The sequence below is a fragment of the Thermobia domestica genome, chromosome 2 (assembly GCF_964235325.1).
Source record: "Thermobia domestica chromosome 2, izTheDome1.hap1.1, whole genome shotgun sequence".
NCBI lineage: Eukaryota > Metazoa > Arthropoda > Insecta > Zygentoma > Lepismatidae > Thermobia > Thermobia domestica.
The window spans coordinates 19,810,720-19,828,346 of record NC_137455.1 but is presented as its reverse complement, the minus strand read 5'-3'; the positions used below and the strand labels follow the sequence as shown (position 1 = coordinate 19,828,346).

Here is a 17,627-nt window from a genome sequence, read left to right as displayed (position 1 = left end):
GCGTCCACCCAGCGTCGCGAGGCAGCGGCACTGCGGAGTAACGTGAAAACAGGACATGACGGCCACTAGGTTTAGAAAGCTTCTGATCTGCCTGTTAGCGCTAGGCTATTTGAGAAAGCGTTACCCCCTGTAGCGAACGCGGCCAAAGTGGCTATTCAGTAATTTTATTTTCGCCAGATGTGTAAATCATACTATGAGCTAGTCGGGGTTTCCAGGTCTTTTTGCCAGGTCCAGGTGTGTAATAGCAGAGTTCCAATACTCTGCTCAAACCATCTTCCAAGCAGCTGTTTCTTGCTACAATCCCTTTGCCTGGCAACACGTCTTCCCTTTTTTTCCTTTCCTTTTGAAACCTTTTAAACAGCAGGCGGTCTATTGTTCCGACCCGCACCAAATACGCTCGAACTGACGTTTTCTCAGCGATTTTATTGCTTTCGCGTTTATGATTAGCCATCTACATTTAAATACATGGTCAGCGTATTCCAAGAGTACGCATGAGCAATAAATACGCGTTGCGATCACCTCAAATAGCCGGGTACTTAGAGACAGGGCGTCGCAGCGCGCTGACCATCTGCTCGCCGCTAGACTAAACGTAGTTCAGCGGATGGTGCTGGAGCAGGCTTAGGCCCACAGATGGGCCGCTACGCCAGGTGGTTTAGTTTAGTTTGGTTTTATATACTATGAATTATGTAACCCTTAAACACAATGTGAGATTGAGACGTGGAGTGTTACGCACGAGACTCATGAAATTTCTTGACTCTTCGAATTGTCATATTTTTCATCTCGTCTCCATAATTCAAAAGGGTACTTCTCTTATCGTTTTCGAGACGAGACTAGAATTTAATCGTCTTATCGGCAACACTGCTAAATAGCATGTGAATTTTAAAATTATCCTCCTTGTTTCGGGTTTGTGTTTCTGACGTATGGGATTAAGTTAAAGAGATGCATAAATTTTAAAAAAAAAATAGCTAAGGCGCCTTTCTTTTTATGCTTGTAGTTTGGGATTCGATTTCCGGTGGGAGTACCGTACCTCGGATACAAGCCTGAACACTTGTCTGGATCACGCTTTAAGTCGGAGGTCCAGTCAAATACACCCTTGGTGATGAAAAAGGATGCTAAATTCCAACTACTCAGTCATCCCCCCACCCCAAGATTCACGTGAAATGAGCGCCGGTCTTTTCTAAATTTTGGCTTTACAGACTTTCAGTCAAGCATTTACAGCATCATCCCTATTTACCCTAGGATCATGATTCGTGCCTCATTCTCTTCAGAATAGAGCAGCCTTTCAAACGGCGCCTTTCACATTTCCCTATTATGTCCCTGAGGCAGTAAATGTTGAGAGAAATCGGGATTTTTTCTGAATTTTTCAAATTTCTAGCCCCTCTGTACCCCCCTGTGTTAACGCACAGATCTCAAAATCAACTAAAAAATAGTAAGGGGTGTACTAAGTATGTGTACAAAATTTCAAAATTCTATCTTCAATAGTAAGGGGAGGAAAAATATTTACCAATGAGCCCCACAATGCTCCAGATTACTCAAAAAGACTCGGATGTGATATAAAAATTTCCCGAGATATCCCTATTTATCCTAGGGTCATGGTTCGTACATCATACTCTTCAGAATAGAACAGACTTTCAAACGGTACCATTCACATGTCTCAGTCATGTATTTGAGGCGGATAAATCGCGAAAAAAGGGATTTTTTTGTTAAAAATACCTTTTTTCTTTACTTTTTTGTCCCTCCGGACTCCCCTGTTTTAATACAGAGATCTAGAAACAAAATCTGAAAAATACTAAGGAGTACACTGAATGTGTGTGGAAAATTTCAGTCTCTAGGCAGAAAATAATAGGCCTAGAGCATAATAAAATAATAGGTATAGTAAAAGGTATAGTAAACAATAAAAATATGCCTTAAAATTCCTTTGTTTCAAGTTATGGCATCACCATACCATATGCCTCAACGCAGAAAGGCGTGAAACCGTATGTAACGTCTTCTACAATGCCTCTATGGTTGGAAAAACGAACTAAAAAACGTTATTTGTACTTTTTTAATCGAATAATGAAGACACTATCCTAGTACCTAGAAAGTAGGCACTAAAACGTAAAAGGTACCATATTGTTTTTTTCTTTTCTTTTCTTTTCTTTTCTTTTTTTTTTTTTTTGTAAAGAGAAGAGTACAAATATCAGCCTATTAGTATCGTATTCTTATCGTAATATATACACACAAAATATACTATATGTTATATATCTGCCTTACTTAGAATATGAGCAAACGTTCAGCATGAATAATCTTGCTTAGCGTATGTGTTTAAAGAAAACATATTTTAACAAGTTAACTATTGACAAGCTTTCTCAAGAACGTGTTGGAAATTTTAGATAATGACGACGGGGAGAAAGAACTAATATTGGGAAACTTAATGAGAAATAAATAAAAAAAATCGTAGCATCACTTCCTTCCGCCATCAAGTTTAGACTGCAGCAACGTAATTTACTTTTCTTTTTTTTATCATATCAGTCGTTATTTAACTATTGAGGTCGTCCATTGGGCGTAATTGACAGCTGTCAATTTATTTGGGCGATGAACTCACAACGCAAATAAGGTTATAAAGTCAACAATTGCGGTGAGGGAAGAGATTGTGTGATGTTACCTAATATTTTCCTCCTTCCTTGTTGTTCTTCTGCTTTCTGTATTGATTGTTCGTACGAGGCAGATGAGACAGAAGGGAGGGGAATCAGCTAGCTAGTTATAATTGCAATATTAGATTAATTATACAGGATGATTGGCCATGTCGAAGAAGTAGGCATTCCCAAGCATAACAAAGGTTGTAAATAAAATTAAAATAAATAAAAACTAAAACACAACTACAGAAAGAACTAAAAAACACAAGGAGGCGCGGTAGCTCAGTGGTAGAGCGCTCACCTCCGGTGCTTGGGATCCCTGGTTCGATCCCAGCTTCTGCCGTGTGGACCTTGTAGTGGACAAACACCGTGCTCGTGGATTTTCTCGGGGTTTGCCCGTTCGCTCCCATTTCCTTCCTTCCACCATTTTATCAATTTCTGATCATCACCGTCTCCTTTACCCTAACCGACATAACCATGGGACATAAAACTTAAAGATTTGATTTCATTTTTGAAAAAGCACAGACAGAACATGAAAATTTCCAGTCTTGTGGTTGCATGCTGATTTAACTTATAGCTCATAATAAAAATATTAATGTACTCTGTGTCTAGTCTGGCATTTGTTCCATAGTACGATTGTGGACTGAGTGACATATCGTCTGTTTATTCCTGGACTCAGGTTCTCTTCTTCACGTTCAAACTCAAACTATTTCTCGGCACCGGCATTACCGGGATGTGTGTGCAAAGCAGCGCCGGTACCGACATTGCCGAAGCCGGGACCGGTTTTGCCGGCCGCGTATGCAAAGCAGCCCCGATTCCGGTTCCGGCATTGCCGGGGACGTGTGCAAACGCTGTAAGTCTATGGTCTGTGAAACCCGGAGGTTCAGTGCCGCGTTTACAGATGCTCTCCATTGACTTATGTCGTTAACTAATTGGATCAAGTTTCTATTTTGTGATCCTACTTCTGCGAAATCCATCTTAATATTGTCCTCCTCCCATCTGCTGCTAGATCTTCCCAATGGTCTTTCTCTGAGTGGGTTTCCAATTAAAATTTTGAAAGAGTTTCTAGGTTGTTCCTCTCTGGGCACATTCCCTGTTCACCTGAGCCTCCTAGACTTAATGATCCTAACAACGTTAGGTAAATCGTTGATCTGAATATCCATCTTATATTTACTTTAACTCCTACCTCTACACCCTTGACTTCTCTTTGTTCTTAAAAAAAAAAAAAAATCTTTGAGACGTTCCAAATTAATGTCCGGTAGTCCAAAGGAGTTGGATATCAATGAAAATAAATGAATATGAAATTATTGGTGGACTGAGAGTGTGGAAGAAAACGAGAGAGCTCTGAGGAAGCCCAGGGACACGATGTTGTGCACCACGAACTCGCATGGCACCTTCGTGGCCCCTTTCACGAAGAGGGGCAATGTGATTCAGTGGTAGAGCGCTTATTTCTGATGCATGAGGTCCCTGCTTCGATTCCCGACCAATTGTGGTGAACAACGTTGTGTCCGTGGTTTTTTCGGGATACTCCCGTTTCCTCCAACCCTGTCATTTCACCAATTCTACCATCATTATTCATTTGCCGTCTCCCTTAGCCTAAAGGGCATAATCGTGGGACGTTAAACTGAAATGTTTCATGTTTTTGCATGGCAATGGGATCCAACCAGGAACCTCTCGTACAAGAGATGCATCACTTCGACATCATGATTCCACCGAGTAACGCGAATATATACCAGATAAAAGTATTTTGAAGAAACCGGTTACTTTATATGTCTGAAAAGGTTGTTAGATTCAGGTAGACGTTTGTACGGACTCATCAGAGAAAGCCCACATTTGAGTGCTTATTACTAAGTGAAACTTTTCGAAGATTTACTTTAAATTATAGTGGAGTACATTCCTGTACTGCAATATTATTACGGAAGTACGACCTTATGAAAGTGTAATTTTACAAAATCATCTTGTGTAGTACTAGAGAGATTTACATCTGTGTTTTTTAATAAGACTTTTTTACTTAAATATTTGTTTTCTTAAAAATACTTACGGAATATTTTTACTGTTTTTCATGCTGCCAGCATTGGAGATACATGAAGGTTGGTATAGTAGATGGGTTTAATACAGTACTTCTTTCTATGCATGAAAGACTATCATGTATTGTTTCTAGTAATTATTGTATTAACTCTCTCATTTTTCTTCGGTTCAAAAGTACAGTATTTATTTACTGTAATTGGTATGTCGCATACCATATTTTTTAAATCTAAAGAGTACGTTGAATTGCATAATGGAACCAGTATTTGTGTTACTATTGGAGCTTTTTATTTTGGTTTATAGTTTTAATTCGTTTATTATGTGCAGTCAATTAGTTTTAGTAAGGTTCTTTACTAAGTAAGCCTAATTTTTAGCCTGTCTGTGAATTAGGAACGGTAGTGAATGATTTAGCAGAATCTGAACATACACAACCGAAATCAAAATCGATAAGCGTATTATCTAAAGATATTCCGATCTAAATTACGCCATAAGTTTGTTCCTAACCGGAGAAACCTCGTCTTCAGTTTTTCAAATGTTGTTTCCATTCTCATGTGAAAAAATATCATTAAGTCTTCGTTCATGAATTGCAGTCTGCGTTCATCTCTGGTGCATGGCGTTCTCGGTTCGATCCCAGCTCGCGCCATGTGAACTTTGTGGTGGACAAACACCGTATGCATAGGTTTTCTCGGGGTTCCTCCGTTTCCTCCCATTTCCTTCATTTCACCATTTCATTCATTTCTAATCATCACCGTGTCCTTTAGCCTAGCCGGCATAACCGTGGGACGTAAAACTTAAAAATTTCATTTCAATTCATAAATCATAGTTTTTATTATTCTGGTTTGTTTCTTATGTGAGCTTATTTAATATTTTCATTCATGTTTTAAATGCAAATTAATGGTAAAAATTATATATAGTATTCGGATAAAAACACAGTGAAATATTTAGAGGGCTTCGAACTGTGATGTTGGAAGAAGACTGAGAAGATAAAATGGACAGAGAGAGAGTAACAATCGAAGATGTTTTAAAACTGATAAAGGAGAAGAGGGCACCTTTAGGAGCATCCTTCGTAGGAAAGCCAATTGGATTGGATACGTCTTGCGAAAGGAATTGACTTCTTCATACCGCCATAGAAGGAAAGATGGAAGGAAAACGAGGAATAGTAAGAATAACTGATCGATGATTTGAAGAATAGAAGAATATGTTGGGAATTAAAATAGGAAGCTGAAGGTCAAGAAATGTGGAAGAAACATATCCAGGCCTAAACGTGAATAAATAAATAAATAAATAAACCACATTAGTCCCAGGACCTGCCACAAGGCAGAATACGTAATAAATAATAATAATATATCAACTACTGACAGAAAGATAGCATTTGCAGAAAATTTTTGTACAGCATATTTGCACGAGAATAACAATAATTTAACAAATGTGGTAGCATTCGGAGAAATTTTGAATGCAGCTTAATTCTCAAAGGTAAACTAACGACTAAAATGTTAGCATTCTGGAAGAAGTTGAACATAGCGTAATTTCATGAGAGCAAACTAATGTCAAAAACGACATTTAGGGAAAAGTTGAGCACAGCGTAATTACACATGGATAAATTTATGGTAAGAATGATAAAAAAAAGAAGCCAGAGAAACGTTTGATATAACGTAACTGCACGATGGTAAACTTTAATGACGAGAATGACAAGATAGAAGAAAAACTGGAATACAGGTAAATTTCACGAGAGCAGACTGATGGGGAGAATGATAACATTAAGATAAAATTGAACATATTGTAATTCCGTTGGGATAAATTTATGTTTAGAATGATAGAGGTTAGGGGAAAATGTTTAACATAGCAAAATTCTGACGGCAAATTGGCGCCAAGAATAACACTTTCACTGAACAGTTTAACATAGCGTTGGGCTATGAGGATCAATTGGATGAATATAACGCTCAGGAAAAAGTTTTAAGATACCGTTAATTAATAAGGGTCAACTTATGAATATAATATTCAGGAAAATATTTAACAGTTCAGCGACGGCTATCAATCTTCCCTCAAAGAAACAAAGAAAAATGGTCAAGTCTAAAAGCCACTCAAGCCTATAATTGGGTATCGATTGACATATTTTACAAATTAAATGCAAACAAGGCTTTCTCTTCGTCCAGATGTTTATATACCAGACCCTGATCGACTGTGTTCAAATACCGCACCCGTCCTAAACGGGATGATCGATTGTGGTTTATATACTACCGTCATTAACGGGATGACTGTTTATATACCACACCCGTCGTCAACGGAACGATCGACTGTGTTTATATGCCACGTCCTCTTTGACAAGTTAATACAATGTAATCCCACAACCATAAATTGATTTTGAGGGAGATAGCATTCAGAGGAAAAGTTTAATACAGCATAATTTCATCATCAAAGTAAACGAACAACGAAACCGATAGCGTTCGAAGAAAACTTGAAACATAATTCGAAAATTTCATGAGGGCAGTCTGACAGTGTGAAGGATAGAATTCTGGGGAGATAAGTTCGTAAAGTACAATCACACAAGGTTGAACTAACAATGCGAATGACAGAGTTCAAGATGTTATTCCTGAAGATTCCGCCCCCCCACACACACCCACACAATTTTAAACGTATGCGTAGATCCTATAATTCTGAAAGCAATTGAAGTTCGTTGAATTGCCGGGCTAACAAAGATCTAAAAGAGAAGAAGGGATATCCGGTTTAGTTTATTTTTATTTGTAATTTTCATTACATTAATTTGTATACTAGTATGAACATTATTATTACTATTATTACATGAAATGCAGTAATGTTATTTTGCATGTTAATAGCTTACTTATGGTAGGTTGGTACTGTTGTTTCGTGCATGGTAGCATCCAGCAATGTTGCAAGGATATACAGTATCAAGTGTCATGGCTTAAGTTTTATAGCTAGTAATTATGAGTGATTTTGTACCTACGATGACGGCTAATGTTTTTATTCTGTGTAGCCGCTGAAGGACGTTGTTACCTAATATTAACGCATCTTAATTTGTTCCTTAGTTTTTGCATCTTAAAGATAATTAGAAAGTAATATACAATTTTAAAACTACTAGTTGAATCTTGAAGTTATGATTTCAGTATACACTGAATCTTAATATTTTAGTTTATAAGTGAAATTTATTATTAGAAAAATAATAGAGTTGATGGTGTGCTGATTTTTCATGTTAGCCATTTTAAACTTAGTCTTAATCTTATCACTGGAGAGTGGTCCAGACATCCTCCAAAACTCAAAATTCCAAATTATTACAAATATGAAAGACTTTACAGATTTAATAAGGAAAGATGTAAGGTTTGCAGAAATAAGTAGTTTTCGTGCAGTTTCTAAGGGCTGGGCCTACAGTTAGTACCACTATGAAAGACTAAAGTCGGTGGAAGGTCATGTATCCAGCCCGGTAGCGGACGCAAAGTTCATGATGTGAAAACAAAATAATGATTCGTTCTTAGGCGTCAATAATGATTGTGCAGAGCATTGTTAACATTCGTTCTTCGTGACACATACGTAGAACTCTAATATGCTTTCATGTGCCAGTCAATATGAGGATAAATACAATTAGATCGAAAACCAAAATTGGTATACTTTATATTGAATTTCATGTAGACTTTTATTTTGAGTCCATCCGAGTCTAGTTCTGTTGTATGTTGGATGTGATAGTAGGGGATGTTATAGTATATCCAGTCTAGAGTTATATCTGTTAGAGAAACAGACCAAGTGTTGCCCGTTTTTGCCCAATCTGGTTTGAATGGCATTTGTATGCGAGTAGGGTAATATTGTTGCAATTAATATTTAGGTCAATGACTGTTTTTCGTTGTTATTCCTGGAATATCATACAAAACAACACGAAAGATGCTTCTACAAATTATGTGGAATGTAGAAAGAAACAGACACTAAAAAGGCAACATCCGATTAGTTTCCTTGAGGAAAGAAACCTCCACCGAATTGACTAGTATAATGCACACCCACATGGGTGCACCCCTGTTTGTGTAGTCCAAGACATAATGCAAAAACATTTCCGTCTGTCCGTTACGTTAATATCTATAATGTTATGTAACTCTCCAGAATGTAAGAGTCAAGGATAGCATAAAAATCTAGTATTTTTTTCTTAACGAGTTTCCTTTTATAATGTAGAGGGTCGCGGTGGCTCAGTGGTAGAGCATTCACCTCTGGTGCTTGGGTTCCTTGGATCGAACTCAGCTCGCGCCAAGTGTACTTTGTGGTGGACAAACACCGTGTGCGTGGGTTTTCTCGGAATTCTCCCACTTTCTTCATTCCACAATTTCATTCATTTCTCATCATCATTGTCTCCTTTAGCCTAGTCGGCATAACCGTGAGACGTAAAACTTAGATTTAATTTCATTTTTTTCTTTTATAATGTAAAACTCTGTATTCCAAGCAATGGGGATCTAAAAGTGTTAGAGGGATAGTGCCAAAAGTGAAACCAATTCCTGGGACACTGAAATCATGTGAATAAACCTTCCATCTTTTGTTTCTCATACCAACCGACAAAGGAAGAAAGAAAGGATCAGTTGTCCTATAGTTCCTTTTCCTTTACCTACTTACCCTTATCTTAATATGGAAGTTAAGTATTATATTTAACAAGTGTCTGGTGGTTTATTTGTTAATTAATGAGAGTCTAAAATTACAATGAAATAGCTATTTAATTTGTTAAATTTTAGTGCACCTTTTCATCATTAAAGCTGTATGAGACGTGGACCTACCGTTTTAAAGGTGAGACCCAGACTACCGTATAATACGTTCAAATTTTAAGACTGTTCGGTCAGGTTGACCCCGCGTAGCGTAGTAACGCTCTCGCCTTCCTGGGTGCGAGCGGTCCTGGGTTCGATTCCCGGTGGGGGCACTAATTCGAAAAAGTGTAAAACGGTTTTTCAGGCTAGCCATCCTGAATGAAGTTTTCCTAGGTTTTATTCATTCACACCAGTCAAATGCCGAGGTGGTACCTAACATATAGGTCCCAGGTCGCTTTCTTCCTTCCAGGGCCAGATTAAGAGGACATTAGATTAGGGTGCTATATCCCCGGGCCTTCACTTTGATCAAATTATCAACTGACTATATAAAAAGAATCATGAAGATACAATCATCTTCATACAATAAAATATGACCAAAAATATGAAACATATTCCTTTAACTTTTCTACTGTACTTTCACAGAAATGTTATTAAGTAAACTCAGCAGTCGCCACATTTTTTTCTAGCCCCGGGCTTGCAGATGGGTTAATCCAGCCCTGCTTCCTTCCCCTTCCTCGTATAGTGTGATCGCCGAGTGACGTCATCCCTCATACGTGATGGGCTAAGCATGGCCATAGATGCCGAAAGTGCAGAAATCTAAAATCCTATCATGTTCCGTCAGGAATTGAACTCGAGACCACATGTGCCAAAAGTGCACGCTCTTTTCTAGAAGATAAACATGACTTCGAAATGGATAAGAGTTTCTCATTAATTGAAAGGGAGGAAAAATGATTTTTATTATTGTTTGGTTTTTATAATTGCCTCGACATCTGTTGATCGACGCGAGACGCCCTGGTGTGTTCTGTGTTTCACCCTCGTTCATTTAACGAGTTTATTTATTTAAAGGATTTTTTTTTTTTTTTTAATAAGCCCTTAGCGACACCACTTCAGCACTTTTACTATTAGTTTGTTAGAGGTAGGATCATTATTTCATTCGAGCTCTCCCTACTTCCACTTCACTAATTAAATTTTTGGAGAAGTACCTTCGTTTCATTCATTATAGTAATTGAGTTATTGTGCAACCCACTTTGTTCAATTATTGTTTAGATGTGGTTTCTGTTTCGCACTCTTATTCCAAAATCTATTAACCATATATTCATTAAATAAAGTAGAAGGAAAGCTCATCGCGCACAACGTAATTGATTTGTTGAAGAGATTTTTTGCTATATGCTCGTCAGAAAAAAAAAAATCAATAAACAAATAAATATACAGGTTGGTTCAGAAGTCCCTTGACATAGGGTAACGCTGTTATTATCAGAGCTATAACAACATGTAAAAGGGGGAACCGTCTCCAAATATGACGTTTTCAATCTAAAGTGAAGATTTTTTTTTTTTTTTTTTTTTTTTTTTTTTTTTTTTTTTTTAAGCGGACGAGTCGTTTGGGTTGTACACTCTTTACGCGCCCAATGTTAAATGAAAATTCAATGTTGCCATTTACCTGGATCCACAACATAAGTGAATGAAGTTACTATCTGTTATGCTAACGCGTCTATGGCCAGCCCTTATTTAAAACATGCCCCTATTCACCGTACTCTTACAAAATTTGTCCACCTCCTGTCCCGTCCTTCCCTCTTCCAGCCCCAGGTAAATGCCAACGTTGCATTTTAATTTAAGATTGGGCACATGAAGAATGTACAGTCCAAACGGCTCGTCCGATTTTGAAAACAAATACTTCACTTTAAAATAATATCATACTTGGAGACATTTTCCCCTCTTGCATTTTATTGTAACCCTGATTATAACAGAGTTCTCTATGTCAGGGACTTTTGAGACACACTGTATATGGAATGACGTGGCGCTGTCACATATATTTACTGTACTAGAACTCAGAACATAACTGAACTTGAATTCACATTATATTCATATAGTATCCATGCCAGTTTGATCTTCATATTTTGAACACCATATGAGAATCCATGAAAATTATTTACCACCGAATTAACTAAAGAATTCCAGTATTGAAATATCCATTTAAATAGAAGGTACGGGCTACCGCGCTAAACTCTTTTTCACTTCAGTCCCACACACTAAATCGTGTTATGCTGTATTTATTAACGAAATATTTTGTTGGGAAATAAAATTATGACCTGTTTTCGGAAAGCTTCACCTGAAGAAAACGGACCCCCCAAAAGTAAATTATTCCTTGTGGATTCTTTCTCTGTAGGCCCGTACCCAGGGGTGGTCTAGGGGGTCCGGCTCCCCTAAATTTTTGCTAGCCCCCTAAAATTTTCAGGGTAGACTTACAAATGAACTATAATATAATGATGATCGATAATATGGTTGGATTGGCCCCTCCTCACTTCTGCCGGACCCCCTACATTTTTGGGCTGGTTACCGGCCTGTTCTATCTTTTTTTCTCATAAGAAATGGCTTAAGTCGTGTATTAGGGTTATTAATGAAATTATTGTTTATAATATTATAATCAAAATCATATGTCCTTTTTGAAAGAATTTTTTTTTTTAAAAAAGAAAGACTAAGCTATCTCTTGTAAATATTTTCGTAAGAAGTAATTTACCCAGTATTAAGTTTTTTTTTTTTTTTTTTTTTTCATGAAATCACCCGAGCAATTTTTGAGAAAATAGTTCGAAAACAACTCACCACAGGATAGAGTTAAGAAATATTGATACTTGAAATATAAATAAAATCGTAGTAGTTGTTTTTGAGAAAATCACATTTTTAAAAAATTTTGCAGTATCCTTATTTTGAAGGTAGGAAGAATTTTTAAAAAATAAAAAACTACAAAATGTTATGGGAAATTTAAGTTTAAAATTTGGTGCGGATATTTCGAATGGTATGATGATGAACGTGTTAACATGAGACGAACGGACGGACAGATAATCAAAAATCGTTTTGTGTGTGTGTGTGTGTGTGTGTGTGAGAGAGAGAGAGAGAGAGAGAGTGAGAGTGAGTGAGTGAGTGAGTGAGTGAATGAGGGGCCAGATGAAGCGTGTAAATTAATTGAGGGGTAAATTTGGATAAGGGCATAATTAGCAATTCTTAAAATTTTCAGGAGAGCAGAAAAACAAACGCCCTTATCCAATTAACCAATGTATTCACACATTATTTTTAGACAGGCGTTCGCTACGGAGCAGAGATATTACCTTAACACCACCTAGACACATGCGGACGTGCTCAAACTTCCAGAAAATATGTGTATCTTATTTTACCGGAAATAGATCGATACGCCCTTATCCAAATTACCCCTTCAATTGGTTTCGAATTCGATCTTTTTCACTATTAGTATTCTTTCTTTTTCTCTTCTATTGTTGTTCAAAAATAAAAATAAATACTTAAGAGTTTTACTGTATCAATAACAAACAGGATTTTTATAGACCATTTGGAGACTATTTTTTTTCTCTCGCTTAGCAACTTGGAATAAAATATTGATTGTGTTTTTTTTTTCTTGGCGCCTAGACTTATACCTTAGTGTTACCTCCTTCTATTAGTCGAACCTTTGAAATCAGGTTTGGAACTTCTCCAGATTTTCTAAACTCATGTAAAATGTGTTAATTAGTGATTTTATAATGTTTCATGAATATATATATATATATATATATATATATATATATATATATATATATATATATATATATATATATATATATATATATATATATACGAGGGTAAGTCGAAAATTATCCGCAATGTAGCTATAACTTTTTTTGTAATACAAATTGAAAATTTACCTTATTTTGTCAATATTTAGTCCTTTTTCTTTTCAACGCACTTGGTTCATCGTTGCACAGCTTGCTGATGCCCTTAGAAAAAAGGTAGAAAAAAGGTTTTCGGATGAGCAGCGAGCTAGGCGTGAACCGTGTCCTTCAGTTTTGTCCGAAGTGAATCGACGGCCCTGACCATAACCAATTTCCAGACGATTTACCACTTCATCAATAGTCACTCGTCTATCTAAGAGAACCATGTCATGTGCACGCTCAATGTTATCATAGTTTGTAGCCGTAGATGGTTTTCCGGCTTCTTCTTTGTGCGACCATTTTTGAATTTTTCAATCCATTCGTAGACACTCCAGTGCGGCAAGACACTGCTCCCGTATTGTGGCGAAAGTCTTTGATGGATTGAAGCCCCTGATACACCTTCCGACCACAGAAAACAGATCACTGCTCATTGTTCCCCTTTGGTGCAAACTTTTAACTGATCGGCCATGATCTATCTGCAACTTAAGGAAGAGAAATGGAGGAATTAGGATCAAACTTTCATAGCATGACCACAACAGCATAACAATAAAATAAAAAAGGCAGAGGTCTGTATGAACAATGTAAAAAGAGTTATGTCAAAATTGCGGAAAATTTTTGACTTTCCTCGTAGTATGCGTGAAAGACTTAAGACTGTGATTTTCTTATCGCATAATTTTCAAGTGTTTTTAATCAACAGGTACTACAGCGCATTTGTTCAGTCATTTGTGGAATTACCACAATACATTTCTTTTTAAATATTTTCAAAAAAAAAAAAAAAAAAGTGAACCTTGTTGGTATATGAAAGTGCATGTTTTGTTTAATGTTATTGATCATGTGTAGTAAATGGTGTTTGCTCGGTTATGTTTTGATGCAGGAAACCAAAATGCTGAAAATTTCCAAGCATCACGCTTTTGGTTTAAATGGTGGTGGTTACAAAACATTCGATATGTGTATGATGTAGTAGTAATGTATCATTATGATTGTTTTCTGCTAAAAGTTATATAAGGTACTTTCAAATGGAATACAGACACAAGGTGTATTTAGCAAAAATAAGTGACAGATTGTGGCTTTAATGACGAGAACGGTGTAGCGCCCAAGTGTCAACGTTGGCCAATATGCTTGACGTACGTTTGTACATTAAAGCATGAACGTAAATATAGATAACTCGTTGATTTATTCAAATAGTCACCGTGCTCATGGGTTTTCTCGGGGTTCTCCCGTTTCCTTTCATTCTTCATTTCTTCATTCCACCATTTCTTCATTCCACCATTTCATTCATCTCTCATCATCACCGTCTCTTTTAGCCTAACCGGCATAACCGTGGGACGTAAAACTTAAAGATTTCATTTCATTTTATTCAAATAGTCACGAAGGACTGTGCTACAGTTGTTCCGCGATTGCTCTTCCCCAAACTATTAAAAATAAGACACCAGAAGGTATTGTTTTGATTCTTACAGCTCCAGTTGTTGTAACGCGAATATTCTAGTGAGAATACTCCAATGCTTGTTAGCAAACAGGACCATGCACTATATAGTCCCGATTTATCCCCCATTACTTTCATATTTTTTGGACTTGTGTATAACAATATAAAAGATAATTAAATCACTTTAGGTAAGAACATGCGAAAGACAATGGATTCACCAATTTCACAAGAACCGGCAAACTTCTTCGGCTAAAATCTCACAAACTAATAACTTGAGAAATTGTTGCCTTGAGAGGCCTGATCATTGCGAAATTAAAACACCGCTAATTTTACAGTAATTATGTGATATCTTCAAATAGATAAAAGCTAATCGAAATGTGGAAGAAGAGCGCCCTACACAATACTATTTTGCATGAGATACCGTTATCACGAGTCACCTAGTAGTCTTCTGTTTCCAGCCATTTAGAAACGCGCAACGATTTTCTAAATGGCTGGAAATCGAAAGCAGATAAGTGAGTCGTGTTAACAGTATCACATGTAAAATAATATTTCCAGTGAGCTCCTGTTCCACTTTTCGATTATCTTTTATTTATGTGAAGATATCACATAATTGCTGTAAAATTAGCCGTATTTTAATTTCGCCGTGAGGAGGGGCCTCTTAAAATTGGAAATAGCTATCGCTGGCCTTATCTACAACTGTGACCCAACTTTACGTAGTCGAAGCAATGTTGACAGAGAACGATTTTTTTTTTTTTCGTGCAAATCTGTTACTTAACGTTTCACGAGTATGCCCTGTACCCTCAAGGAGACCAATAACTAATGAAAGTGAATGATCATATGAAGAATTGGCGGAATGAAAATATGGGCCAAAACTGGAGAACCTCGTGAAAACCCACGAACACAATGCTGTCCATCCTAAACTCTCATGGCGTAGAATCGAACCAGGGGGATCTTTCGCATCAAAGTGAGCACTCTGCCACTGAACCTCCGTGTTCCGAATATCCTTTACAGACCCATGATGACTTGTACACTATCCAACAGTTCTCAACATGTACATCTCGTACCTCTTCTCCATCTCCTTGGTTCGTACTGTTTCTCTATGTCGCTGCTCTGAGGTCTTGCGTCGGACATTTGTAAATAACTTATAAACAACGTTCATATGTCACTATATAGATAAATCATTTTCATGTAGCCGATATTGACGTCGGAGCTAGCTTTCACGCTCAGAGCAGCGACACAGAGAAACTGTAAGAGCAAAAGAGGTAAAGACGAGGCATTGAGATGTGTGTTGAGAAGTATTGCCAGGTACGATTAATTATGAGTGGTATTCTGCAAAATCATCGATATTTGTTGTTTGTCTGTCACCACTGCCTTTCTCAAAGCTAGGTTTCCTGAGGACTCCCTGTTCTCTGTGCGTGGTTTGCTGAGAGTGAGACTGGCAATATATGACAATTGGAAATGACTGTTGTAAGCGGAAATAAAAACCGCTGCTCCATTAACCTAATTTGTTTCATTTGAAGGTACCTTATAACTTATACGATATAGCATATGTTAAAATTTGTAGTTAGAATGTTTTTTTTTAAAAAATGTATAAAAAATGTTGCTGAGGTATTTGCGAGGCTGTTTTGGGTGATACATTTCCGTTTCGTTTCCAGACCTACTACACGTGTCTTCACGTTTGCTCCAACACATCTGTGCCCTGCTGTTCCCCGACAGTAAGTCACGTGGTGGCTTTATATGTGTGTTTTTTGTGGCGTCTCTGTATTTGTGGCTTGGATTTTCCATTCACTCTTTATTTCTTTTTGTAGCATTTACAATAGTAAGAGTGCACAATATCACACCAATTCACGTATTGTTTGTTATGAAAACATTTGCACAAAGTCTGACTGGCACTCGCTCACCTCTGCTTCTCCGTAGACGTAGAAAGGAGTTGGTAGTTTGAGAAAAAACGGTAAATGAATGCATAATTGTGAGTTAGTGTTGATGCTTGTATATGCCTTACAATTGTGTGGATTTTCAGCATGCTTAGAAAAAATTACTTGTGTATGGTACATTATTTTGTGTTGTGACAACGGAGCTGATGATTGCAGAAATTTATAAATATCCGTCGTAGTATGTAAGTTTTACCGTACCCAACAACGGTCTAAAATAAAAAGTTCAGTTTATATACATATTAAAATATTGCGTTTATATATTTGTGACCAATTGTTTCGGTGGGGACATTCGATCAAAGAAGTGTTAAAGCTTTTTCAGGTCAGCCATTCTGAGTTATTTTCCTGAGGTTTCCTCACTCACACCAGGCAAATACCGGGATGGTACCTAACATACAGGTTCCAGGTCGCTTCCTTCCCTTCCCAATCCTTTCTGCCTTCCTTTTCCTCGAATAGTGTAATCGCCGAGGGAGTTCATCCCTTATACTTGACAAGCTAGCATGGCCGTAGGTGCCGAAAGCCCCAGAAATCTAATTCTTAATTTGTGACCAATTCCTTTCGTCAATGAGATCTCGAAAAACCGAACTCTGGAAAGGTGCCTTTTCGCTAGTCGATTCCAAATTTTGTGTAAATTTGCCGGTTCTCATTCAAATTTTAGCGGATTGTGCCGTTAATTTTCAATTCAACGGTTTGTGGAGTTCGTTTTGAGACCACAAGATTAACATTGTCGCTTGGGCGTTGCTAAGGTTGACAGTCTTGTTAGACAACCAGTACAAGAGCTATGTATAGCGGATTGACAAACATTGCAGGCGATTTATGTTTGAATAGCAAAACCAATTGTATGCTGGCAATTTCAAAAGTCTCGTTTCATTAAAAAAAAAAAAAAAAAAAATGTAACAATTGAAAATTCTTGCATATATATATAGCAATTGAAGGGACTAGAGGATGAATATGGTAACAAAATTGAGATCACAAGTTTGTTTACGTAACATACACTCTTCATAGTTTCTCAATCTCTTCATCTAGACGAGGGACACAATAACACAATGGTAGAGCCCTGTTTCGATCTCCGCCTAAGTAAGATTTTGTGATGGACAGCGTCGTGTCCTTGGGTGTTCTCGTGGTACTTCCGTTTCCTTCCACATTTTCATTCT

At 37.2% G+C, this 17,627-nt stretch overlaps 1 protein-coding gene across 19 annotated transcripts in view; it reads left to right on the top strand.

Annotated features, from left to right (window-relative positions):
• Positions 1-17,627, top strand: part of shot (dystonin-like protein short stop) — a 620,212-nt gene that overhangs the window by 242,256 nt on the left and 360,329 nt on the right. For 5 of the 19 annotated variants that reach the window (XM_081739877.1, XM_081739864.1, XM_081739828.1 and 2 more), the window contains exons 3-4: positions 4,688-4,705; positions 16,198-16,257. The exons of 8 other annotated variants lie outside the window; for them this stretch is intronic. In XM_081739877.1, coding sequence (XP_081596003.1) covers positions 4,688-4,705; positions 16,198-16,257 — 78 coding nt within the window. The remainder of the gene's footprint in view (positions 1-4,687; positions 4,706-16,197; positions 16,258-17,627) is intronic. 6 more of the 19 variants (XM_081739887.1, XM_081739868.1, XM_081739836.1 and 3 more) reach the window with 2 other exon arrangements.